The sequence below is a fragment of the Nanorana parkeri genome, unplaced genomic scaffold (genome assembly GCF_000935625.1).
Source record: "Nanorana parkeri isolate BGI_ZX_2015 unplaced genomic scaffold, ASM93562v1 scaffold314, whole genome shotgun sequence".
NCBI lineage: Eukaryota > Metazoa > Chordata > Amphibia > Anura > Dicroglossidae > Nanorana > Nanorana parkeri.
Window position 1 is genome coordinate 730,996 of NW_017306582.1, and position 27,107 is coordinate 758,102.

Sequence of the window (27,107 nt, forward strand, 5' to 3'; positions counted from 1 at the left end):
ATGACTGTTGTTTATAAATAGAACCTTCAGTGTCCATGTTACATTTTCCATATTATATTATAAATGAGACCTTCCAATGGTATGTGTGAGACCCCTTTATTCTGACTGAAGCAACTAAGTACAGAGATCTTGATGATGTAGTCCATAATAGTTATAAGAAGGCAGCAAGTGCCTTCCAGCAACCATCCAAAACAGAAATAAAAGTTTGCTGCATTAGACTTGCAAGTCCACGAAAGCTGAAGGTTGCAAAAGACCGCGGCGTGCACACCTTCATGTTAGGAATGTGCGCAGTTCTATTTTTCATATGTAACATAGTCGGGTCCGTAACCGAAAATGAGGCACTTCAATGTTCAACTCGAATCCATCTTTTATGACCGGGCTGGTCTTTGCTTTGATGCTGAAACGCTCTGGAGCTTCTTCAAAGTTCCACGAGGCGGTTGCCAAGGAGACGAGAGGGAACCGCGCCAGTGTGGTCAAACAGCGCGCTGGCTCGGGTTTTTCGGATCGAATGTCATGATTTCCATGTGACTTAGACCTGTGTAAACACAAATGAGAAATGGAACTTTCAAACATCTTGGAAGATCCGCCGCCATGTAAAAAAAAAATATATGCAGATTGAAATCGCGCTTCACAAAAGTAAATAGAATCGCTGGCTGGTGTTCTTTGCTCTGGGCGCCTCCGGGCAAACCAATCAGGATTGAAATATTTGTAGTATTTGAACTAAAATGCTTTGTTTGGTTTGGGGAATTGGTAAAAAGTCATTTCTGTAACAGAAATACCGCAAAAATAATGATCATTTTTTGGCAGAACCTAAAGCTGAACTTCAGGCAAACAGCTAAAAAATGAAATGCATATATGGGAGCTGTACCAAAGTATTTCTAGTTCTATCCATCCAGTTTTGAGATTTACACAGCTCTGCCACACTGCACATTCCTGTCTGGCAAAGCAGAACACCTGATGTTTTTCCACTGCAGTTTAGGTTCAATGTTACTGTTAAAACCTGTAACCGCCTTTGACTGGACGGTGAAGTGAGACAAAGCAGACAAAGCTTCCATCTCTATGCTCTCTCCTGTTATCAGCATGCTCCTTGCACTACAGCACAACTAATTGGCTCCTTGTGCTGTTTCTCCCTCCCCCAGTCTGAGCTCTGCTGTACAGGAACTGCAAGAGGCTGATACCAAGCCAAATTTAGGTACTTATACTGCGTGCTATTAAATAAAAATTAATTATTAATGTACATAATTATAATATATTATATAATTAATATTAATACATATATAAATAATACATATAAGGAAGAGTTATAACTATTTTCCCAAGAATTTGGCAAACAGGAAGTTTTTATTTATTTCAGAGTAGGGTTTATTTATAAATAATTTGCAGAGCTATTCATCTAGTAAAACTCTGTATGTTCGTTCTATCGGAATAGAGGCAAAAACGAACATTTTTAGTACATTTCTTTCCAAGTCGAATGTAATATTGAGAAAACACCACATTATGGCCACTAGATGGAGCTGAGGATTTGCCTCTATTTGCACAGAACGAACGTTCACAGTGATTCGCAGGGGGAATAGCTCTGTGAATTGCTTATAAAGCGACCCCATAGTTTTGAGGCTGACCCTTAGGCCACGGGTAGCACCAACCACTGTAGGACCTTGCGTGCAAGCTTGAGGTACAGAAGACAATGGAATGGATCAGTGGGACAACTGAGTATTGTAAAATTTTTCCCATACCCGATCCATTCCTTTGGCGTTCCTTTATCTTCTGTACCTTTTCTTTGTACCAATGCAGGAGAACAATTTGGAGACAAGGTCACAGTGTTGTCACCCCATAACAGGAAGTACCTGAAGGAGGACGTTCATGGTAGGTTTAACTGGCACTGGCATCAGAATTTAACATATTGAAAATGACTTTTGAAATTACACGATAAAGATCTTATGCAGGGCCGGGTGTCACCCAGGGCGGATACTGGGTCACACCCCCCTGTGGCGACATCGCGCATGCCCGATGACGCCATCGCACATGCGCGGTCATCTTATTGATACCTGCCGGCGGCCATCTTGGTGAAGGACGCCGGCAGAGAGAGGAGGGGACGTTCACCCGGCGGGATAAGGTATGCCACCGGGTCCCTTCCTCTCTCCTGAAACTCTCGGGTTCTACGACCGACTGCCTGACATTTCAATGGGGGTGGCGCCAAAATAATGGTCAGTCATTTTGGTGTCACCCCTCTGATGGTGTCACCCGGGTGCGGGCCCCCCTTGTGGCGCCACCATGAGATTTCAGTGATTGGGTTTACATCGACTTCAATTCAGGCTTCTAAATATTAAAAGAATCATCTAATCTAATGGAACTTGCCCTTTAACCTGGTTTATTGGACCCTGGACTTTAATTATCTATCCCATTGGCTTTTATTGCGTAATCCCGGCTGTCTCGAGAACAATCATTAATACATAAGTGCGTTACTTTTCCACTCCGCGATTCCGAGGTCCAGGTTCTCAAAGGAGTCGTCGTATTTCTCTGCGGGAGGGTCCGGGTCCGATTCCTGGTACTCTGCTAGGTACGGATGTGCCAGGCACTCTGCAGCAGATAATCTCTTTTCCGGGTCCAGTTCCAGCATTTTCTCCAGCAAATCGATCTCTGGTGAGACAGGAAGGATGTCCGTCATCAACGACCCCTCTACATCCTAACTGCCGACTCCAATATTTGCCTACAGGTGACTCATGTGTAAAGGACGTGTGATATCATGCACGGCCTCACAGCGCAGTCTCATCTTTGGCTCATGAAACTTTTTACACAAAGGATAATTCATTGCAAAAAAAAAGTGACAGTTATTTTCAGTTATTTTGACAGTTATAAAATCCAATGAGATTTGACATTTACAATCCGATGAGGATAAAGATCTTTATGTGATTCCTAAATCTCATTGAACTCGGCTAAAAATAACTTTTTTCTAAAATAAGTATCATTGAATGTTAACAAGGGAAGCACCGATACCGTTTTTTTCTATATCGAGTACGAATACCAATATTTTGCTTTCGGTACTCGCCGATACCGAGTACCGATACCGGTGCTTCCGCAGGCATGGAGTTCCCGGGCAATCAGGATGCCGGGCGGTGGGTAATGACATGCCACCTGGCTTACTGATTGCCTGGGAAGCCAGCTCCATGTTGTTTGGCTGGCTTGGTTGTGATTGGCTGGGAAACCGGATTTCCAACCAATCAGCATCGAGCCAGATTTCCAGCCAATCAGGAAGCCAGGCGGCGAGTAATGACCCGGCTTCCTGAATGTTCGGAAAGCCGGCTCCATTCTCATTGGGTGGAAAGCTGGCTTCCCAGCTAATCAGCATCAAGCCAGCTGTTCCAGTCAATCAGGAAGCTGAGAGGCGGGTCATTACTCGCCGCCCAGCTTCCTGATCGCACAGGAAGCTGGCTCCATGTCCCCCTTACGGCAACTTCCTCTGACCGGAAGTTCCTGTATCAGGGAAGGTATCGGAGCATTTGGGCGAGTATGAGTACTCGCCCAAATACTCTGTTATCGGCAACTATACTCATATCGTTGCATCCCTATTATTAACCTTTCATATCTGTGATCCCCTCCATGTACTGGCGACAACTAGTGGGCCCAGGCGTCCTACCTTACTCCTGCCAGTCCCCACACATTTCTTCTCCTCCCCTTTTCCATCTTTTCTTATATCTAGCTCCATCTCCCCTATTTTACTCTTCTTCCTCTCCTCTCATTATTCTATTACCCTTTCATTCTCCGTATGATTCTATTCATCTTGACCAAGTCAAGAGTCTGGTCTTTGCGTCTCTTCAATACGTAGCCCTTCAACATCAGAGGCAAACACAATTAATAGTGTCAGTGTTGACTTTAATTGTTATAAATTGGCAAAAGCTTATTGTACATTCTCTTTCTTGCATGACCTGCCTTTGGTGGTAGAATAATATATACATTATATATTGTCCTTTGGTATACTTGGCAATGGCCATTGGTTCCTGTTATTCTGATTGGCATCATTTGACTCCTTTTGGCTGTATTCTTATGTTTAAAAAACTATTAAATATTGCAACAGAAGATAAGTATTCTTATCATGGTGTGTTAGGTTTGTGAATCGAGCATCTTGTGTGAGTATACAATGCAGAACATAGAAGATATTCTGCAGTGGATGATACTTCCTCCTTTGCTAGGGTGCAGATTAGCAGATTTCTAGCTCCCCCATTATCAGATGTTAAGCACAAATGTTGTCCAGAAGCAGAGCAGAGAAAGCTCTATTACAGTTAATTCAGGACAGGTTCATGTCACCTGGGGGGGTTGAAGAGAGTTACATTAGGTCCGTGGGGTAGGCCCCCTATTAAGGGAATTATTAAGGGAATAAATACCGAAATATTACAGTTAAGTGTTTTTGGAAAGCATCAAATTGGAAGGAGGGGGTGCTTTTAATTCACAGATGACCTACTCACTCTTGCTATATAATATGTGGCTAACAGCTTTGTCTCATTAGGTGGTTTTCATACCTAGTGCGTTCATTGTTGGGAAAACCTCCTTAAAATTCTTCTTTTGCCTCTGTGGAAGCATTTTAAAGTAGTCTTGAGCCTGTAAAGAGAAATGAACAGCTGCAAATGATACTAAAATAGTCAAATAATAAAAAATGTTTGTAAAAAAACCCGAATATATTAACCAACAAAAGTCAAAAAAGAAAAAAAAATCAGTGCTAACAGAAACCTTGCATGAGAAAAATGGAAGCTGCCATTGCTGATGGTTCCTCATGAAAAGGCTACTTCCCTGGCTGCCATACTGACCCCTGCACTTCGATTCTTGGAGTTGTTGACCTGGAACAAGTATGCAGATAAGGACAAGTAAAGTGCCTTTACCCTAACTTGTTCCAGATGAGTAGACGTGTAAATTTTGTTTCGTTCCGAATGTATGTTTGTACTTATTTAATTAAATTGGAGCATTTGGATGCATCTGAATTTTTGAATTCTAACTCGTCCGAATGCGAACGTATCAGAATGCTCGTTCAAGAAAAATTCGGGTCTATCCGTATTTCATTCAAAATGAAACTAATTCAGACATGTGACTGTTCTCTGGCCAAACAGATGGGGGTTTTTGGGCTGTTGGAGGTTGCATTACAGGCATGGGTCATGTGACTCCATTCCTAAAGAAAAGTCAGACGGATATAAAATCCGAATAACAAACCGAATCAAAATTCGGAAAAAGTGAAAGAAATAAAAATCTGAATGGATCTGAAATAAACAAAACAATGTCTTTGCGTGTTACATGTCTACAGATGAGCAACTTATAAATGTTTAAGCCGGAGACAGTCGAGAAATAAACATTTTCCGAAGGAAGTATGCAATTGGCCCTTTTTCTTTTAAGGGGGAACTAGAGCCACCAATTTATTGTCTCCCAAAACAGTCAACTTTCAAGGCGTGCCATCTGTCGAGGTTGTCAGTGTGCTTATTTCAGCTCTCAACCGAACTTTGAAGCCCTCAAGTGGCTGGTGTCCTAGCTGATCTCATGTGCAGCACCATGGCAACTGCAATCCAAATAAAGTCTAAGATAGCACCTTCCTTGGCTGTAAAGAATAAGAGGTTGCAGACCTGCTTTAGGCTAAAGAGAATCTTTCATTTGACCCATTTAGCAAAGTGACAAGTTTATTTGTAAGAACATCCCGACCCACAGGTTCAAACCTTCACCACTCCATCAAAGCACTTGACAAATACCTGGTGCTTCTGGGTATGGGGGAGCATAAGTTCTCCCCCCAGGATGCAGCTCTTGGGCTGAGCAGCCAATCACCAGGCCCAAACATTTATATTTTAAGATGCAATATAATGGCCACAGGAGGACCCTATACACTTAACCAACGTTGATCTGCAGAACATATAGCTACTTACATGTTTGCTTTCCATCTTGATGATTAATGATGGTTGAGGACTTCCTATCACCTCAATGATTTTGTTCAGTTCGTCAAAATCTGTTATGCATGTTAAGTATGAATTAGGCCACATCTGGGACATTGTCTGCAGTTGTCAAGATTATTGTTCTTAAGATTTGGCTCTAGACATGTTCCTGTGTTTCTATACACACAAAATCCTCTTTTCCTGCATATTCAAGGAAAACTATCATGATTTTGGGTCATGATTTTACACTTCGGAATCCAGTAAAGATGTAAGAGTCGGTGAGATGAACAACAGAGTCTAGTCAGGGGTCCAGAAGATCGGCGCTTCTGGAAGTGAGGATTTCTCTTCAATGGCGGATTGCTTGGTGGTGTGGGTAGCAGGAGAGCTTAGTATTTCCTTTATTCTTTTTTCAGCAGGTTTGATTAAAGAGACCCATGCAGGACAAGGTGACTGCATATTTTTCTGGAAAGGGCATCCCCAGCCCCCATATTTTCACCTTACCTGGTACCTGACATACCTCACCTTGGTATGGAGGAGTATCTGACCAGCTTCTCTGTGATGGTGCCAGGGCCTAGCAGCCAACCGTTAATTCCAAGTACTGTCACATGACCGTTGGGAGTGATGTCACCACTCCCCTGGGTAGCAGACACAGCTGATCTTGGTGCCATCTGCAGAAGAGCAAGAAGGTGTGAGGAAGTGCAGGTAAGGTAAGTGAGAAGGTTGCCCTTTCCAGAGACACTGTCACCTTGCCCTGGATAGTTGTAAAGTTCAGTTCTTGCCATAAAGTATTGATTAAAGTGCACCAGCCAAGTTATAAAACTAGGAGCTTCCGATGCTGTCTCCAGAACTGGCCATTACCGATATCTACACAAAGCTCTGAAAAGGATACAGTCTCCACCAGGAAACAGAACACGGCCTGTGATCATTTCAGCCAAGATGCATCCAACAGACCAAATGTCCACTGTAAAGAAATCAAGAGTTGGGTTAGGTGGACCTTGTACAGGAATTGTTTGCCTATAGTAACCGATCATTTGCAGGAAGATATAAACATAACATTGTTTATATCTTCCTGCAAATGATGTCATCCTTAAGGGTCACAGCATGGTGTTTGTATATTCTGCCTATATGTGTGTGGATGTCCTCGAAGTGCCCCATTTTTCTCCCAAAACCCATAAAAACTCTGGGAGGTTAATCAGCCTTCACCCAGGTTGGAATTAGAGTATGTGTGTGTGTGTGTGTGTGTGTGCAGATTTCAAGCTTGTTTTATAGTAAGGACTGATGTAAATGGTCCATTGCCATCTTTAAAGTGTATTTCCACTTTTGCAGTCAAATTTGAGAACCCCGCCACCCCCTCTGAAAAATCAGGCACTCGTTCAAGGACTAATAGCCCAACAGTTGCTCGAGAGAGAGAGAGAGAGAGAGGAGGGGACCCGGCGGCATACCTTATCCCACCGGGTGACATCCCTCCTCTCTTTGCCGGCGTCCATCTCCATGGAACAGCGGTACAGAGTGTGACGTCATCACACGTGTGCGCGATGACGTCACTGCAGGGTGTCACCCGATCCCCGCTCCGGGTGTCACCCGGCCGCGGGACACCTCTGGTCATGTGTTCCCATTCACACAGCATACCTAAAACTATTTGTGATAACTGTTCTTTGAAGCAGGACTTTGGGCAGACTGCAAGCTATTCTAAACAATTTCGTATAGGGACAAATTGAGGCACAGAATGAAGGAAGATGTATTAACATATAATGTATCACCCAAGCCTTGATATCTTTGACCCTTTCGTAGGACAGAGAGTGCTAAAATGTAGTTACAACTGATAATGACATCTGCCAGCACAGTACAGACAGGGTTAATTTCTACATATTTGTTTCAGTTTCGCTATGTGAATAGTAACATATAACAAATATAAAGTAGGTGTTATCCCAATGTGGCTGCAAAAGTGAAAATACCCTCTAAAGTGACCCTGGACTTTGCCCACACTGGCAAATGTTTTTTTCTCACTTGTACACAGTTTCTATTCTGCCACGTTACAATTTTAGCTTCATTTGCATGACATTTTTTACACCTAATGAAGTTCCTCTCACCTGTTTGGGTGTAGTGCATCCAATTTAAAATAATTTCTGGTGCTCTGTACCAGCGTGTCACCACGTATCCAGTCATTTCACTCTCCATTTGGCGAGCCAGCCCGAAATCTAAAATCTAAAGACAGAAATTAATCTCATTGCTATACAATGAGCTCCATTAGGCATAATTAGATTATCATTATTCTGCTGTACAAGCATGCCCCTAGGCTACTGCTGGGATTTCCATAACATGTGCAATTCAATGCAAAGAAATAAGTACATGGTAGAATAGTGTGGTTAATGAATCAATGTCTCAGTGTCTCATTTTTTTGGGGGGAATGCAGACATTTAATGGCCTGTTCTGGGCTTAAACTATAATGCACTGCATAGAGCAGCAATAATGTGCAGTTCATTTGCCCAAAATATCAGTGATAGGTGATTTCTGATTGGGCATTATGACTTGCTCCATTTTTTCTTTGCTCTGTGCTTTACTGAATAAGTGGTGTAAAACCCGTGCATTGTGTGTCTTTGATATACCGTATTTTGCCGTCTATAAGACGCCCCCATGTACAGGACGCCCCCCACTTTTCTTACCCAAAATTCAGAAATCAATATTTTCCATGCTCTTTTGCATAACTGATTACATCCAGTTTACATTTTGCAGAGTAAGACAGCTGCTTCCTGGTATTGGTATTTACCGGGATTTTTTTTGTTTTCTGACATTTTTGTGATGTGCAGATTTCAAGCTTGTTTTATAGTAAGGACTGATGTAAATGGTCCATTGCCATCTTTAAAGTGTATTTCCACTTTTGCAGTCAAATTTGAGAACCCCGCCACCCCCTCTGAAAAATCAGGCACTCGTTCAAGGACTAATAGCCCAACAGTTGCTCGAGAGAGAGAGAGAGAGAGAGGAGGGGACCCGGCGGCATACCTTATCCCACCGGGTGACATCCCTCCTCTCTTTGCCGGCGTCCATCTCCATGGAACAGCGGTACAGAGTGTGACGTCATCACACGTGTGCGCGATGACGTCACTGCAGGGTGTCACCCGATCCCCGCTCCGGGTGTCACCCGGCCGCGGGACACCTCTGGTCATGTGTTCCCATTCACACAGCATACCTAAAACTATTTGTGATAACTGTTCTTTGAAGCAGGACTTTGGGCAGACTGCAAGCTATTCTAAACAATTTCGTATAGGGACAAATTGAGGCACAGAATGAAGGAAGATGTATTAACATATAATGTATCACCCAAGCCTTGATATCTTTGACCCTTTCGTAGGACAGAGAGTGCTAAAATGTAGTTACAACTGATAATGACATCTGCCAGCACAGTACAGACAGGGTTAATTTCTACATATTTGTTTCAGTTTCGCTATGTGAATAGTAACATATAACAAATATAAAGTAGGTGTTATCCCAATGTGGCTGCAAAAGTGAAAATACCCTCTAAAGTGACCCTGGACTTTGCCCACACTGGCAAATGTTTTTTTCTCACTTGTACACAGTTTCTATTCTGCCACGTTACAATTTTAGCTTCATTTGCATGACATTTTTTACACCTAATGAAGTTCCTCTCACCTGTTTGGGTGTAGTGCATCCAATTTAAAATAATTTCTGGTGCTCTGTACCAGCGTGTCACCACGTATCCAGTCATTTCACTCTCCATTTGGCGAGCCAGCCCGAAATCTAAAATCTAAAGACAGAAATTAATCTCATTGCTATACAATGAGCTCCATTAGGCATAATTAGATTATCATTATTCTGCTGTACAAGCATGCCCCTAGGCTACTGCTGGGATTTCCATAACATGTGCAATTCAATGCAAAGAAATAAGTACATGGTAGAATAGTGTGGTTAATGAATCAATGTCTCAGTGTCTCATTTTTTTGGGGGGAATGCAGACATTTAATGGCCTGTTCTGGGCTTAAACTATAATGCACTGCATAGAGCAGCAATAATGTGCAGTTCATTTGCCCAAAATATCAGTGATAGGTGATTTCTGATTGGGCATTATGACTTGCTCCATTTTTTCTTTGCTCTGTGCTTTACTGAATAAGTGGTGTAAAACCCGTGCATTGTGTGTCTTTGATATACCGTATTTTGCCGTCTATAAGACGCCCCCATGTACAGGACGCCCCCCACTTTTCTTACCCAAAATTCAGAAATCAATATTTTCCATGCTCTTTTGCATAACTGATTACATCCAGTTTACATTTTGCAGAGTAAGACAGCTGCTTCCTGGTATTGGTATTTACCGGGATTTTTTTTGTTTTCTGACATTTTTGTGGGCTCAGAATGCACCGACATTACAGCTCCCTGTTACATCTGGGCACTGGCTACACGCTCTCCGCCGCATCAGCTTACGTCGGGTACATAAGGCTCATGATTGGAGGAAAGCTGTTAGCTTGTCTCTGCAATCGGAAGTTTTACTCGTGAGGCTAGTTTGCAGAGGTATCGGCAGTTTCGCAACCGCGGTTCTCCTCTCGGCCCCTCCATTTTTAGGTAAATATTTTTATGAAAAAGTATAGTCTTATACACGGAAAAATACAGTAAACCAACTTTTACTCTAGGAATGATTCGTTTTTTTCTGGCTATATAAACAACGTATGTGCTTTGAAATAAAATTATATTATAAACAGGCAAAACCTTGTTTTAAGCGGACGTGTGCTTTTTTTGCAAAAAAAAAATGTAAACCAACCCCACCACTTGATTCGAATGAGCACGTGTGTGTAGGGCATGCACGTGGATGTAAACATGGAGGGGGGTCCCTGCCATGTAGGCTGGCAGCCCTGACTGATAGTGCTACCATGATTCAGTGTAATAGGAGAATGAAACAAGGGCTGTATTTACCCTAATGATATTTGTGGGCAAGTGCCTGGGGCAGCATGGTAGAGGGGGTACAACTGAGCCTTCAGATTTTCCAAACTATGATAATAATTTGGTCAGCTGTCACCCTTGATAAAACAATGTTTATAAACTGGTAAGCCCTTTAAAAAAAAAAAAAAAAAGTGTGATATAAAATAGACCAAAAACTATTATATTTATCTTTGAAGCTCAGAAGAACGATGCCAATCCCAGGACCGAGCAGGACTGCAATGGCCGCACGTTAAAGGAGGTTGGTTGTTTACCTTGATTTCATAGTTTTCGTTCACCCCGAGATTGCTCGGTTTCAAGTCCTACAATACAGGAAACACACATAAAATTGAATATTTTTAATGAGGGCAGAAGATCACTGACTATACAAGCAGTATAACATGTGATTATTTGCAAGAGTCAAAAATATATTTTTCATCAATATTTTATGCCATAGATTTAGTATTCTTTGGGCAGAATAAGTCATGTCATTCTGCCATTTCCTGTGAGCCCGGGGGTGGGGGGAGAAGGGTGGCATGTTGAGGGGAACGTAAATCCTGGGGTTCCGCTTTAATTGATATTCATCAGCTACATTTATTGTTATATATAGCTCCTTGACACTATCTGATGGAAGGTATACAGTAATTATGCTTTAAAATGTACATATGTCAAAGTTTCCTAATCTGTGTTGTGATATGTCTAATATAAACAAACGTCTTGAACTGAAGAGCTGCATTTTAGATCCCTCTAGGAATAGTTAAAGTGATATATAAGTCTAAAGGATTTTAAGCTATTTCAAATGCTGATGAAATCACTTACAATGGATGCTGCTCCTTGATGTCTAAAAGATTTATTTTATTGCAGAATCAGGTGGTCCCCTGAGCACTGGTCCTGCTATCCTGTTTTAGGGTGGCTTCTTTCCCTTGCAGGGCCCTATGGAGCCACTCTTGTGTGTGCTACTAAGCTGTATGTGTCTCCGCAAACACACCGCCAATCCTCTGCTATCCATTACTCCCTCCTCCCTTTTCCAAGCTGGTAGATGGACAGCTGCTGCAGACTGCTCTGTCCCTTATAATCTTGTACCAGACAGGAAGTTCAGGGAAGTCAAGCTGATAGAGTTTAAGCCAGCAGTCTGGAAACATGATGGCTGTAAGTACTTGGGCAAGAATGTAAAAAAATACTTTGCTGGGCAATAAATCTTTGTTTGAATAAAACAATTGAGGGTTTAATATTACTTTATCTTACTTTTAAATACTTTTATTCTGTAGTTGCAATAAACTCATGCAAGGTGATGCATTGGTAGCACATCAAGCTGGCCATACATATATAATTTGTGTCTTGTGTGCTGGATTCCACCATCTGTGCTAAACAGCATGGATTAAGGAATCTCCCTTGATCAGCTATTGTATACTAACAGACGGTGCTCGCAGAAGTCAGAATACTCAAACAGTGTCTGCATCTGTTTGGCTGCGGTCATCGATTGGCTGACAATTTTCTGCCCAGCTCCATCAATTTTTTAATCAAAGTTCGTAGAGCTGGGTGGTGCCAGGCGAGGCCACCCATGGATCGAATTTTGGCCGCTTAACAGGACTCTACCGCAATTCTACCAGCATGACCAGCGTTAAAGGTGACCTATGAAAACTAGAGCAAAGGCCACAGGAATGAATATGGGACATTTGCACATTGCAACCAGATTTCTTGTTTTGTTGGCACTTGTCTGGCTGCTTTGGGCAACAGTCAGTCAAGAGCTGTCCAGTCCACCATTTTGAATACACATTGTCAAGACAAAGCTAAGAAGTTATTTTGTGGGAAAGTTAGATTGTAAAGGAATTTGTAGCAAACTTACCCTGTGCACGACACCCGTAGAATGAATATACTGGGGAAAAAATATATATATTAATTAACGCGTCATCCATAAATTGTGTGTACCAGCACTTTTCATTTGGGGTCAACCCATTCCAAGCATAATATGAGGATATTAAAGTGTATGTCTGAGCAAAATAAAAAACACATTCAATACGTCTCTCCAATACATGCACTTTCCCCATGTCATGTGTCTTTAAGGTCTTGTGTTGATGGCATCAGTTAGACATCCGTTGTTTCTGAGATCATTCAGAACTCACTGACAGTTGCATATGACCTGCTGTTGACCTCCTTCTGAAATACATTTGACCGGGTTTGCATCCCCATAGGCCTGAATGGGAATGCAAGACCTGTGTGAAGCCAAGAAAAACCCCACTGACCCTAAAAATGCTACACGTACAGAAAAACACCTGTTGATACTTCCAGAAATGCACTCAGCTCCGAACGTATTCTTTGCTCTGACAAGACACTTCCTCTGCTGCACTGAGAACCCAAGAGTTGTCGGCCCTGCCCAGTTCTACTTTACTGGACTACAGGACACTAAGGAGAGATGGAAGTGAGGCCCTGGAGACGGATCACCAGTAGATAATGAGAGGAGTCCTTATAAAGCCAATTCGATTGTATTCAGATGCTCTCCACAAAACAGGGGCCCCTCCCAGAGCACAGAGGTCACCTGAATTGAGAAGCCCATATGCATTACAACCAAAGAGGGGACCAAACAATAGTTCTTAGAGTCCAAAATGATGACACAGATCAGCAATCCCTCTTAAAGGGGATTGCTAAGCTTTGGCTGCCTTTTGTTTTGCCTTTTGTTTTACATGTTGTGGAATTAATAGAACATCATTTGGGACTCATAAGAACCACGGCTTGGTGCCCTCTTTGGTCGAAATGCATATGGACTATAGAATACCTCTCCTTCTGTTCATAACACAGGGGGAGATGCTCTGTAGTGGGTCTTTTTCTAGGGTTAGCCAAACCATGCCTTAGTGCGTGACTGCATGTAAGTGGTAGGGATATTAGATTGTAAGCTCCTCCAGGGGCTGTCAATAGTTCTACATACCCCATACAACTCTGCCAGGGCTATATAAATATAGGAAGCATACAATATATAACAGAGGATCTGGCAGGTTACATTAACAGGAGCACTTTGCAAGGCCCCGCTGACAGTCATGATGAATGTCTCTGGTATTCAAGGATCAGATAAGCACAGCTAGACTGGGGTGGAATGTACAGTGAACCCAGCATTCCTCTCTGATACGGCCCATTTATCGAGTAGGAGGCCACTGTAAACATATACGAGCAAGATTGATATTATTTCTGCCTCTTACTCCCTCCGAGCAATAAATATCTCCAAGGAATTTGCTTCCTACTGACAAGAGAGGTGTTAGTCCTTATAATGAAGGCATTTATTTCCTTGCTGGATAAAACAGGCAGGCTCCCCACTGCGGCATGCCGAAACAAGGATTTCACAGAAGGGTCAACACTTCCTTTTACATCCAAATTTCTCCGTTCTAAGGACAGCTATATGAATAATGGTGCATTCTCATTTAGTAAGGCAATTAAAGAGCAACCATGATGTGTAAAGTCTGGTAACACTTACAAATCCATTACATTTTGGTATGACGGCATGAAGACTATTTGGCCAAAAGTTTGTGGGTACCATCACACTTACATTATATTACTGCTACACCATACAAAGTCATTTAGAAAATTGTGCACTTCTAATCTTCTGGTAACAGTTTGGTGAAGGCCTTTTTCTGTGCACAAAGCAGCTTGTGGTTTAATGAGTTAGGTGTGGAGGAACTCAAGTGGCCTCCACAGAGCCATGGCCTCAACCATACTGAACACCTCTGAATGAATTGGAATGCCGTCTGTGAGCCAGGACTTTAAATCCAATATCAGTAACTAACCTCAACCCTACTGAACGCCTTTGGGATGAATTAGAAGGATGATTGTGATCCAGGTCTTCTCATCCAACATCTGTACCTGACCTCAACCCTTTTGAACACCTTTGGGATGAATTAGGAGGATGATTGTGAGCCAGGTCTTCTTATCCATATCAGTACCTGACTTCAACCCTTTTGAACACCTTTGGGATGAATTAGGATGATTGTGAACCAGGTCTTCTCATCCAACATCAGCACCTGACCTCAACCCTACTGAACACCTTTGAGATGAATTGGAATGCTGACCATGAGTCAGGTCTTCTTATCCAACATCACTTCCTGATCACAACCCTATTGAACACCTTTGGGATGAATTAGAAGGAAGATTATGAGCCAGGTATTCTCATCCAACATCAGTACCTGACATCAACCCTACTGAATGACTTTAGGATGAATTAGAAGGATGATAGGGAACCAGGTATTCTCAGTACCTGACCTCACAAACTGTCTTTTGGCTGAATATTCAAAAATTCCCATAGACACACTCCAAAATCATGTTCAAAGCCTTTCTAGAAGAGTGGAAGCTGGTATAGTCGCAAAAGGTAGGCCAACTTCATATTGATGGTTTAGGAATGGGTTGCCCTCCAAACTCATATACAGTAGGTCAGGCGCCAGCAAGTGTTTGCTTTGGTACTATGCTTTACTGTAGATCAATTCTCATTGGTTGCAATGGGTTTATTTCAGTTTGCACATTGCTCTTTCCCTTTGTAAATAAGCTAGTATTTAGTTTCGATCTGTTTTTTGGACAGTTTAAGAAATGTTCCATGCGGCTCTACATCTATTATTGGCTGTAAATCAATAATCGAAAGGGGGCATGCAAGGCCGGATTTCCCACAAGGCCTGACCCAGTTTGGGGCAGCAGGGAGTAGAGGGGCAGAGCTAAATGTACAGCGCGGAAGCCGCCCCTTGTTTTTTACAAGTGATCTCAGCGATGTCACCGAGATCACTTGTATGCAGCCTGCAGGTCTGCCATTCTCCATGGGGAAGGGGGGGGGATTGAAGAACCTGGCCTTGGGGCAGCAGGAAGACTAAATCCGGCCCTGGGGGCATGCGCAGGCCACCACAGTTTTCTGCCGGTCTGTGTAACCTGGCAGTGACCTGGGGAGTGTCTGTTCATGTGTGGAATTCACATGATTGCCATGGGTGTCTGCCAGAGAAATGAGCCAATCTGCGCATGCACGGAGGATCTCCTGCATCACCAGACATGCCTGGGTCTCTTGCTGGTCCTGGCAGAGAAAATGGCAAAATGAACAATTAAAAATTGGTATTTTTACATTAAAAATTTAGCAATTGTGTAAGAGGAAAGAGGTGGGGAGCAAATGAGAGGAACTTTATTTCCAGAGTAAAGGTCTGCTAAAAGCAATTTATATTTTTGAGATATTATCATTGTTATGACACTCTGATCTTGATAAAAGCAATTGCAGGGCCAGACGTTAAACTTCCTGTGCGAACACAGGCCTATTAATCATTTCTCATAGGAAATACTCCAAAATAATCCTTTGAGATTCGGCTTCGTTTAATATTATTACTGATTGATTTTCAGCAGCCTCGCAGTGCAGGGGTGTTAATAAATTTACTGTACGGGAACAAATCGATGGAGCTCGGTCATAATTCTTCCTCTCCGCATAGGACTGAGCTCCGTGAGATGGAAAAGTTTACTCCGGAGAACTCTTGTACGGAAGAATGACTTGCTTGTTTAAAACGGTCATCTCATAAAGGAGAGGAATAAACATATTTCTTCATACTAGTGACAAAGCTGAGCCATAGGCCACAATTTATTATCCCTTGTTTTTAATAAATAAACCTTCAGGTTTGTATGCAACGTATGCCACTGCAGTCGAGCCACCGCAGTCCTCTGATGCCAGCTACTCGGAAACAGATAGAAATTGTATAGAAAGTAACAATATAAATGGTCATTTGGCCTCTCATCAGCTGCCATTTAGAACTCAGTTACTGAAAAAGGATGTATTTATATAAAAGATTCAGAGCCATTCGCATTGAGAATCTGTGTGAATGTTCCTTCTGTGCGAATAAAGGCAAAAACAAACATTCTTGGTACATTTTCTTTACAAGTCAAATATACAATAATTTCTAACGTTATAATGTAATACCACATCATGGGCACTAGATGGTGCCTAGAAGCACATAAAATAAGCATTCAAATCCTATGCTCCTCAGCTCCATCTATTGGCCATAATGAGGTATTACATTATAGCATTCAAAATTACATTTGACTCAGTAAAGAAATGCACTAAGAACGTTTTTATGTATATAATTTCGAAATAAAAAAACCATCCACAGAGATTCGCAGGGCAAATGGCAAAATGTTTATATATGGACCCCTTAGACTTGCTTCTGCTAACAGACAGCCTTAAAGCTGAACTCCAGGCAAACAGCTAACTACACAGAGGAACTACATATAAGTGGCCTGATTTACCTGCAAAAGGATTTGCATTTCTGTCCATGACGTCCTGAGATTTAACTCTGCCGCACAGCTCCGTCTGGCAGAGCTGGAGACCTCATTTTTCTCTACTGCAGTTCAGTAAAACATACAGGTCTTGTCTCTCCCCCAGTCTATGACTGGAGAGTAAAAAGTAGCATTGATGAGCTTATAGCGGATAGACAGCTCACATGCCTCTCTCTACCCGTGCAGTGAACACACTACATAGGCAGAGTCTGCAGATAGGCAGGAAAAGCTCCTTTTCCCACCTGTATGCCTGGCTGTTAACCCCACCAAATGTAGGGTTAACATCCTTCCTCCTCTCTTTTGCTCTCAGCTAAGCAGGGGCAGGCAGAGGGAGCCAGAGCAAGCAGCTCCAGCTCTTCGGCTTTCTATGCCATGTTTGGCACAGACACGGCCAGTGGCGTAACAACCGCCATAGCGACCCAGATTGCTGATAATTAAACAGGGGCAAGATCAGCTCGTGCAAATGCCGGGTAACTGCCTTTCTCCTCCCTCTCAGCTGAGCGGGAGGAGAAAATGAAGCAGATTGCTGATAATTAAACAGGGGCATGATCTTCTCCATTTTCTTAGTTTAGAATAGCGGCGCAGGCTTTATGCCTATACAATAAACTATGGCAATAAAAGCCAGACTGATGTATTAACCGTCCCCCATGTTTTCCAAAACTAGTTTTGCCTGGATTTAGACTTTAAGCATCCGCTCTGATTTAATATTTGTTTTTTACTTTTGCATTTTGAATTTGTTGTTTGCAAAGGTGAATGTACACCGTGCCTGGCAAACGCCTGACTCACATAGACTTACACCACATCCCATTTTATCATCAATCCTTACTCAACTTTTATTAACTCTGGATCATAAACGAGGGTTTGTTTTTGCTCCAGCTGCTCAGAACTTTCGCAGACTCAGAAATGATCCAGGCCTGTGTAGTGTCTGACCAAGTGGGGGTGGAATGTTTGCCAAGTATTTTCTTGTCTGGAGCAGCTGATAAGATGGGCCGACAGGCCAGCAATGTGTGACATTAATAACCTGAGTGGACAGACTGGCAGCAAGTCACATGGGAAGGTCTGTTTTATTCCCCTACCCAGTACTGGGATGTTTTCATAACATGATGCTTGTCCTCCATTGTCCCCTGACAATATCAAGGTTATTTTCCCATACGAAAGCCTGAACCCAATGTACTGTGTTCAACATCTGTTTCATTCAAAATTCTTCCTTATTGCTGTGGGAATTTTTTAAAGGAAAAGTCCACTTTAAAACAAAGCAAATGTATCCTTCTTGCCCCTTTCCCTTGACCTTAACTAACCCCCTCCCCTTCCACAGATGCATACTTACCTCGATCCGATGGACGTGGTTCTGCTGTTTGCTTAAGTTTTCATTGTCCTGCCCGTGCCTGTGCATTACAGCCCCCATAGACTTCTATGGAACCCTCTCCGATTGTCTCTGGCCTTGCAACACGGACTCAAAGGATTTGCATTTCTGTCCACCCAGTCCTGAGATTTGCACAGCTCTACCACACATCACAACCCTGTCTGGCAGGGCAGGAGACCTGATTTTTCTCTGCTACAGTTACATAACACTTACAGGTCTTGTCCCTCCCTAGGCCTGTGAATGGACAGCAAAAGGAGAAGTGACAGGGTGATGAGCTTGCCTCTATGTCACTCTACCCTCTCCTCCTATTAGCATGCTCGTTGCATTGCAGTACAACTGACTGGCACCTTGTGCTGCTTCTCCCTCGCCCAGCCTGAGCTCTGTTGTACAGGAACTGCAAGAGACTGATAGCGGGCCAAATTCAGCTACTTGTATTTAAAAATAAATGTAATGATGTTATAATGAATTCCACTGCACAGAAGGAGAACATGCAAAGTCCATGCAGATATTGTCCTGAATAGGATATGAACTGTCTGCCTGTCCAAATGTTCTACAGAGGAACAGAACTAAAGGAGTAATCCTCCAATGGGGACACTTGTTCTGGTGAAAAATTTCTAAGACAGGGGTGGGCAACTCCGGCCCTCCAGCTGTGCTTTAACTACAAATCCCAACATGTTTCTGCCTTTGGGGGTCATGCCTGTAACTGTCAGTCTTGCAATTCCTCATGGGACTTGTAGTTCCACAACAGCTGGAGGGCTGGGGTTGCTCAGCCCTGCAAGAGACACTACATAGACACTACAAGTGGCAATTTTAACATTATGCAGGCAATATCCATAGCTTCATGGGACTTGTAGTTCCACAACAGCTGGAGGGCCGGTGTTGCCCACCCCTGGTCTAAGAGGTGGATTCCCCTCACTTTGTAAAGATTCCCTCTATATAAAAAAAATATGAAGCAGTGATTCCAATCACACGGTTCCTCACCTGTAGTCCTCGTAGGATCTGGTAGAGGAGATATACGATCATGCTGTGATTTAGCTTTTGTATCTTCATGACCCGTGTCAAGTCCAGGGGAATGAATGGCATGACAAGGTAACTAGGAGTGAAGAACACATACAGTATATATTACATACAGCAGAATTAATTCAGAACACGCAGAGCAAAGCAACAGGTCCTCTTTAATGCAAACCTCCTCGGCAGAATATATTTACCTTTCTTCCCCTACCACCAACACAACATTCCCATTCCTCAGCCCACAACCCCTACAACAGAAGCGCATGAATCTTCTGTCATAAAAGTAGTGTACTCGGGGGAAAAAACAAACAGATTGGAACAAACTTCACAGAGAAGCAGCCAACTCAGGCCAGAGGAAATAGTCAGCCGCAGACCACATGCCGTGCCAGTGGCAGAGCTGTCAGAATGGCTCCTTAGTCCTCAAGGACCCGCTTCGGCAAGCCCAAGGCACACAGCAATCCCTGTCTCCTGGTGGCACCTCTGGGAGAAAGGGTCCAGATGAAGCGTTTCAAGGATGTACTTACAATGTCTGAAAACATTCCAGGGAGTCATCAGGGCAGAAGACATTAAGAAGGGAGATCACCTGTAGGAGAGAGAGTAGAGAGTACAGCCGTCAGCTACATACCACCTATGGCTTATTTAAAGTGTCTTTCTACTTTTGCAGCCACATTGAGATAACACCTACTTTATATGTGTTACATGTTCTTCCCCTAAACACCATATCCATCTAGAAGTTTGTAAACTTATTCATTGAAGATGCCCATAGGATGCACTTCCTCAATGCACTGACCCAATTTCACTCCCTTGTGTCACCACTCCCACAGAGCCTGCTTTCAGAACCACAACTCAACGTCTGAACAATGTAACATTATCATTGCTTGCTTTGAAGCAATGCATGATGGGTTATGTAGTCTTGTGAAATGGAGAAGGCATCACATCAAGCAGCAGGGAAAGAGACGCAAAGCACATGGGGAATCCAGGAAGCTATTGCACTTTATGTCTGGTTTAGCTAGGTGGACTTACATTCTCATGGTTCATATGTTTCAGAAGGCGGAGCTCCCGGTATGCTCTCTTGGCATGAATCAGAGATTGGAACGGACGCAGCAACTTCTTAATGGCGACACGTTCCCCCGTCACGGAGTCCTTGGTTGAGCTGTAGGAAGATACAGAATGTTATTGTATTTACTAGTTGCATCCAGCACGGGGCCAAGCCCAAGGCTACAACTCCAGTTTTTCGGAAGCCTGATTTACTACTAAATGACTTTGTTGTGAATAAACCTAAACAACAGGAAATCAGATTATGTACAGACAGCTGAATGACTCAGAGGAGGGAGAAAATCTCCTCCCTCTCCTCTAGTAGAGACAGGACCCATCTGGAATGGAGTCTGCAGAGTGAATTTTTCTCATGGGTGCTCCCATTAATTAATTCTAATTTGTCAAAAAAACAAATTTTATATAAATTTCCATTTATAAAAATAAATCTTCAAACTAAATCTCAGCTCCAGTCAAAATGTTTTTTTTTTCTAAATACAGCAAGGAACGGTCAGAGCCTCTGTCAGGTTTCATTGCCATCGATGTTCTTATTTGGGAGATTTAATCTCACTTCCTGTAATGGGAACACTAGGAACTAGACAATAACCCATTTTAGTAGAAGTGGGAAAGGTTGGAAGTATGAACAATATTTGGGGGGATGCGCACTTTCTATTAGTACTGGTGACCATTGTCTGGCCTGTCTGGAGCTAACCTTTAATGCCTACCTCTGGGATCCAGGCCCACCAATCAGAGAACCCCCCCTTGAGGGCCCCTCCTATGTATATTTTATGCTTCTTTTTTGTATACTCACCTGGTCACAGGGCACGCTGGGTGCTCTTCTTCTTTGGTCTTCTCACTGAAGTATGCGGTCCTCGATGATGCAGATAACAGCACTGGCGTGCCTTAATTGGTTGCCAGAAGCTGGGTGGGATGCCGGCCAGAAACTCCCTGGTTGCTAATAGCGGGGTGAGGAGATATGTATTGGACAGGGGTGGGGAGACACAAAAAGTCAGCTGTCTCTGTGGGTTTGCGAATTTTCGTTGACCCACCGAGCGGCACCGCCCCCTTTAAGTGGCACCCAGGACATATGCCATACCCTGGATGCGCCTCTTTGGACATCTTTAGTCTTTCACCATCAATACAGGGCGCCATAGAGTCAATCCCATGGGAGGGGCGTGTCCATGACACCTTGTACTCACAAGGGCAGCAAGAGGTTGATATCTGGGTCAAATTCACAAATTGCAAAAAAAACAAAAAACTTTATTGACGTATTAATGACTACAGACCCCTATTAACTATTGTCTTTTATCTGCCTGGAGTTCAGCGTTAACATACAAAATACAGAGTGGTTACCTGGCATCATATAAGTTTACTTACTGCTGACTGAAAGGAAATTCCTGTATTAAAGTCGGCTGTGCCGGGATGTGCGTCCTCCAATGATTTACGGTAAACGTCAGCAGTTTTTCAGCGTAATGACTGTTTAATTGCGACCTAATTACCAGCAGTCTCTGCAGAATTACCATTCAGGCTTTGTTTAATGGGCCGCGCTGTACGGCGGAGCCAGACAAATCATCTTCCATATAACCGAGCAGCCGATGTATGGAAGAGGCCAGGCCTCGCACAAGCATGGAAAGCCTATCTACATAATGTTATTTTCATGCTGCACTGAGCAGTCATCACCGCGCAGGTCGTTAGCTTCACTTATAATTACTCCCAATGTATTTATCTGTGTAAGTACCGGATTTGCCAGCTGCTTGCTCCCGGTAATTTGGTGATGGGAATATTCACGGCCTTTTCCGTTCTCTTGAGGCCCGGAAAGACTGCTTCCTATAGGGGAGGATTATTATAACACCTCTAAGTTATTTTTCATATTTAATTATGTCCTCCTTTCTACCTGTGATGAGTAAAAAAGTTTTCAGTTTGCCGATACTTTGATAACCAATCGGGACATTTTTATCAAAATTTACCATGGGGAAAGTGTAATAAAGGCTGAAGCTTAATCTGCTTATACATTGCCTGGCCAAAAAAAAAGTTATCATCCGGATTTAGCTAAGCAAATAGGTCAGAGCCTTCCATTAGTCTTCCAATAGGTCTAGGTTCAACAACGTTATGTCCCCAAAAAATTAGGTCAGCTGTCTTCCTTAAAGGAGTACTATGGGGTAAGGCTTTTCCCCATAGTTCTCCTTAGGGTAATGGGAGGACACAAACTAGCGTCCTCCCGTCACCCTAGCTGCTGATCACGGTATACTGAGACGCCGCAGCTGAAGCGGATCCCGACAATTGTGCCGGGTTCCGCCCAGCTGCGTGACTGACAGCTGGCTCTGCCTATCTAGAGGCAGAGCCAGCTGTACCCGCCCCCTCCCTCGTCCGTTCCGCCAGTCAGCGCTGGCAGATCGGAGCGGGGAGAGGGGAATCCGGCCCCTCCCCTGTCACGGCAGAGAGCCGTGACAGGATCGAGAGGTGAGCAAACGTCGGTATGTGTTCGCTCACCTCCCGATCTACTAAGCCGACCTGTGACAGTCTCATTGTCACAGTTCGGCTAGAACTATGAGGTGAGTGAAAAGCACTCACCTCATAGTTCTCCTTTAATATACTGAATGACCATAAATCTCCATGAGTGGATTTTTTCTTCCCTGAGGCACAGGCACACTCCAAGATGACAATACCAGGATTCATCGGGCTCACATTGTGAATGAGTGGTTCAGGGAGCATGAGACATCATTGTCACACATGGATTGGCCACCACAGAGTCCAGACCTGAACCCCATTGAGAATCTTTGGGATGTGGTGGAGAAGACTTTACTCAGTGGTTCAGCTTTCCCATCATCACTACAAGATATTGGTGACATATTAATGCAACTCTGGACAGAAAAAAATGTTGTGTCTTTGCATAAGCTTATGGTAAGGATGCCACGGCAAATGCGTGCTGTAATCAAAGCTAAAGGCGGTCCAATGAAATACTAGAGTGACTTTTTTGGGGGGCCAGGCAGTGTATTTTGCCTTTCCTCAAGAACCCTCAGCAAGCGTTTGGCTGGCTCTTGAAAGGAGTTATGCAAATAGCAAAATGCTTTGATGGAAGTTAGTATGTCCACAACAGGAAGTGAGAGGAAAGGTTCCTAGTGGTCATCAGGGTCACCAGAAAAAGTGTCCCCATTGGAAGATTTCCCATCTTTCCTCTTCTGGTGACAACACAAAATGTGGGATTTTCTTTCACTTTCAGTGATAACGGTCTCCAGGACAAATAATGAGGGTGATTCTCCTTAACGGAAACACAGACAGCAATAAAAACCTGACCGGTGTTCAAGACTAAAAAAAGTTTTGGCTTCAGTTGCACTTTAAACTCAGCATAAAGGTTACAATCTTTGTACAATCTCCTTTAGATGTACTAAAACTATGTAATATGAGGAGCTACCTAAATTATCAATTCAGCTTGTGTCCAATTAAGCAGACACTCAGTGGCGTCACAAGGGGGGTGCGGCCCGCACCCGAGTGACACCACTGCAGGGGTGATACCAAAATGACTCACAGTCATTTTGGTGTCACCCCCTCTAAAAAGTCGGGCACTCTGTCATGGACGGAGAGCCTGGCAGTGTCAGGAGAGAGGAAGGGACCCAGCCGCATACCTCATCCCGCCCCCAAGATCATGTCACGCGCATGCATGATGACGACACGGCGGGGTGATACCCGGTCTGCAGACCGGGTGACACCCGGCCTCGGGACGCCCCTGCAGACACTTGGACTACAACATAATCTAAATATTGTACTAGATTGTAACGTGTGTGGTGAGCTTCAGTAGCATGGCTTTGTTTATTAACAAAGCCACTGATCATCGTCAGCGTGAGAAGGTGATCACATGACTTAGCTAGGAAATAATTAGCAATGAGAACCCAACAGAGGAACTCAACAATAGGTTAGCGGGAGCTGCTGGCTCATCACACTTATCGAGTTATTTAAAACTGTCAGCAGCTAAAATGACATTTTAAGCGTAAGTCACTTTTTTCTGTGTTATTTTTTTTAAAAACCCGATTCGGCCTTCAGCTTTACAGTTTGAATGTCTGAACCCCCTTGGAGGCTATTTGCCAGCAGGAGCTATGGGGATGCAAATGCGAATTCATGAAAACGAATCTGCATCATTCTGACTGAACGATAACAGGGCCATTAACAGGGAATTACTCTCCTCTCCCTGCGTTTGCTGATAATAGACGCTTTCCAGCATAGCTACCCATAAATCTTCAGTAGACTAGACTGCTCTCTGCTTTCCTGGGCTGAATCCACCACCGTCAGTCTAAAACTAGCGATGAGCAAAAGTCCGAGTTTTCATCCCCCTAAACTTTCAGCAAAAATTGGGATATTTTGGGTGAAATTTTGGTATTTTGACCAATGGGTCAACGGGCCTTTGGAAATTAAGGTGCTTTTTAAGGGGGCAATGGGCATCAAATGGCTCCTGAAGGTTACGGAAGCTCTGTTCAACTATCCCGGAACTGTTCTTGTACCAAAACAAAGTCCTTTATTAACCTCATTACACAAATACAAAGAACAGCGAATAAAATAAACCAAACTACCCTAAATTATTGATATTAATATGGAATTCAAAAACCAGGCTGTCCGATCCAGGATCCAGCAGGATTTTTTAGGAGCCAGCTCAATTGAGAAAACCTCAAAAGTTTGGCGCCAACTGTCTTTTTTTCAGGAGAATTGGCTACCTGGCTCCTGAGATTTGTCGAGCCCTGACCTAAATATACCCCCAAACCCTCTTAATAAATAAAAATAATAGGAGGCAGTAGCATTGGCGACCTGGCTTTTGGGATTTGTCCAGCCCTGCTCTAAATATACCCCAAAACCTTCTTAATAAATAAAAAAAAATAGGAAGCAGGAGCATTGACGACATAGCTCCTGGGATTTGTCTAATCCTGCCCTAAATATACCCCAGAACCCACTTAATAACTAAAAACAAATAAGAGGCAGGAACATTGGCAACCTGGCTCCTGGGATTTGACCAGTCCTGCCCTAAATACACCCCAAACCCTCTTAATAAATCAAAACAAATAGAAGGCAGGAGCATCGGTGACCTGGCTCCTGAGATTTGTCGAGCCCTGAGCTAAATAAATATACCCCGAAACCCTCTTAATAAATAAAAATAATAGGATGCAGGAGCATTGGCAACCTGGCTCCTGAGATTTGTCCAGCCCTGCCCTAAATATACCCCAAAGCCCTCTTAATAAATAGAAAGAATAGGAGGCAGGAGCATTGGTGACCTGGTTCTTTGGATTTGTCCAGCCCTGACCTAAATATATCCCAAAAGCCTCTTAATAAATTTTAAAAAACAACTATTTTTTAAGCACAGTCTACAAAAGGAGCTCAATGCAAAATTGGGAATTTCCACTTCAGTGCAATTTGGTGGCATATACAATTTAGCCAAAATGACTCCACTCGTCCCTAACGGAGATGGACAATGACCCATCTGTCAAGAGTGGCACCATATCCTAACTGGGCCCCAGTCCTGAAGCAGGTCAGCAATGACGGCCTCCATATTTCTCTCAGTACAGATTTCATTGGTAATCTGAAACATTCATGAACCGACCCACGTCAGCGGTTCTCAAGACTTACCAGACGGTCCCATAAGCTCCGGAACCGATGGCTCTCAGTTCTTTGTAGCGCACGGGGACCTCCCATTTGGTTCTATTGATCTCCTGAATATAGAAACCTTTCCTGGGTGCTGATTCCATGCTGTGTGTATCCTGAGTGAGTTTCTATCTCAGAGAGATATTTAATCTTATCTCTCCCCCAGAGGAGGGACCCCTCCCGCCTCAGGTATGTCATGTAAACAGTCGCACTTCCTCCAGTTTGTATATGAAAAGTCGTATAGATGGAATTTACTGCTGCAGGGTGCTGGAGCGGTGATTACAGGTAGAGCTATTAAAGACTTGTCATGACACATCCAGGAATTGATAAAGGCCTGAAAATGAAACTAAAACCCGCCACGGCCTCAATCTATTGACTCATGCCCTCGTCAATCATTGAAAGAACCCATATAAATGTTATTATTTCCCTTCCAGCTACAACACTAAGAACAGGTATACCGTACTTTACCGGACAACAGGTTTCATTCTCAGCCCCCATTCACACCTGAGCATGAATATTCTCAGGAGATTTTGGAGCGCTTTTTTACCAAATGTTTGTAGATCTTGAGTGTTTTTGATTTAATCAATGGAAAGCTAGTTACTAGGAGAAGGAGACAGTTATTAGGCATTAAATAGGACAATAAACAAGTGGTGGTGCTCTCTTTCGGGGTTTTCAGGAGCTCCCATTGAAGTCTATGGGGACAAAACATACACCTCTACCCAAAAAAGAAGCTTATGTACGTTTTCAAACTTTAAGCCACACGAGTGAACAGGGCACCATAGAAAATAATGGAATTCTTCATGTTGAGCGTTGTCACATTTCAGTAAACACGCAACAAAAAGGTTCAGGCGTCAATAGGGGCTAAGTGGTATACCAGTGTATGTATAAATAAATAAATAATAATAATTTAAAAAACCCATAATAATAAGAAGAGCACGCTAGGCAGATGTCCAATACATACTTATATGGGCAGGTTACTC

The 27,107-nt window shown here is 43.2% G+C and overlaps 1 protein-coding gene across 1 annotated transcript; it reads right to left on the bottom strand.

Moving 5' to 3' along the window:
- Positions 1–341: 341 nt before the first annotated feature.
- LOC108788240 (mitogen-activated protein kinase 12-like) lies at positions 342–26,343 on the bottom strand. The gene is made up of 12 exons (XM_018557979.1): positions 26,113–26,343; positions 20,497–20,626; positions 19,998–20,056; positions 19,444–19,555; positions 12,670–12,699; positions 11,099–11,146; positions 9,549–9,663; positions 6,790–6,861; positions 5,895–5,974; positions 4,515–4,593; positions 2,464–2,637; positions 342–535 (listed from the first exon to the last, which is right to left on the bottom strand). Exons 1-12 carry the CDS (start codon positions 26,229–26,231, stop codon positions 474–476), a joined length of 1,080 nt encoding a protein of 359 aa, XP_018413481.1. The 5' UTR covers positions 26,232–26,343; the 3' UTR covers positions 342–473.
- Positions 26,344–27,107: the final 764 nt, after the last annotated feature.

What these genes read in the sequence shown, in the direction of transcription:
- LOC108788240 (XM_018557979.1), bottom strand. Translation starts at nt 26,231, where the DNA reads ATGGAATCAGCACCCAGGAAAGGTTTCTATATTCAGGAGATCAATAGA. An exon ending in CTGGAATGTTTTCAGACATT is followed by an intron (nt 19,556 to 19,997) that starts GTAAGTACATCC and finishes CTTCACTCCTAG; the next exon opens with TTACCTTGTCATGCCATTCA. An exon ending in GATGCACTACACCCAAACAG is followed by an intron (nt 6,862 to 9,548) that starts GTGAGAGGAACT and finishes ATTTCTTTACAG; the next exon opens with TGGACATTTGGTCTGTTGGA.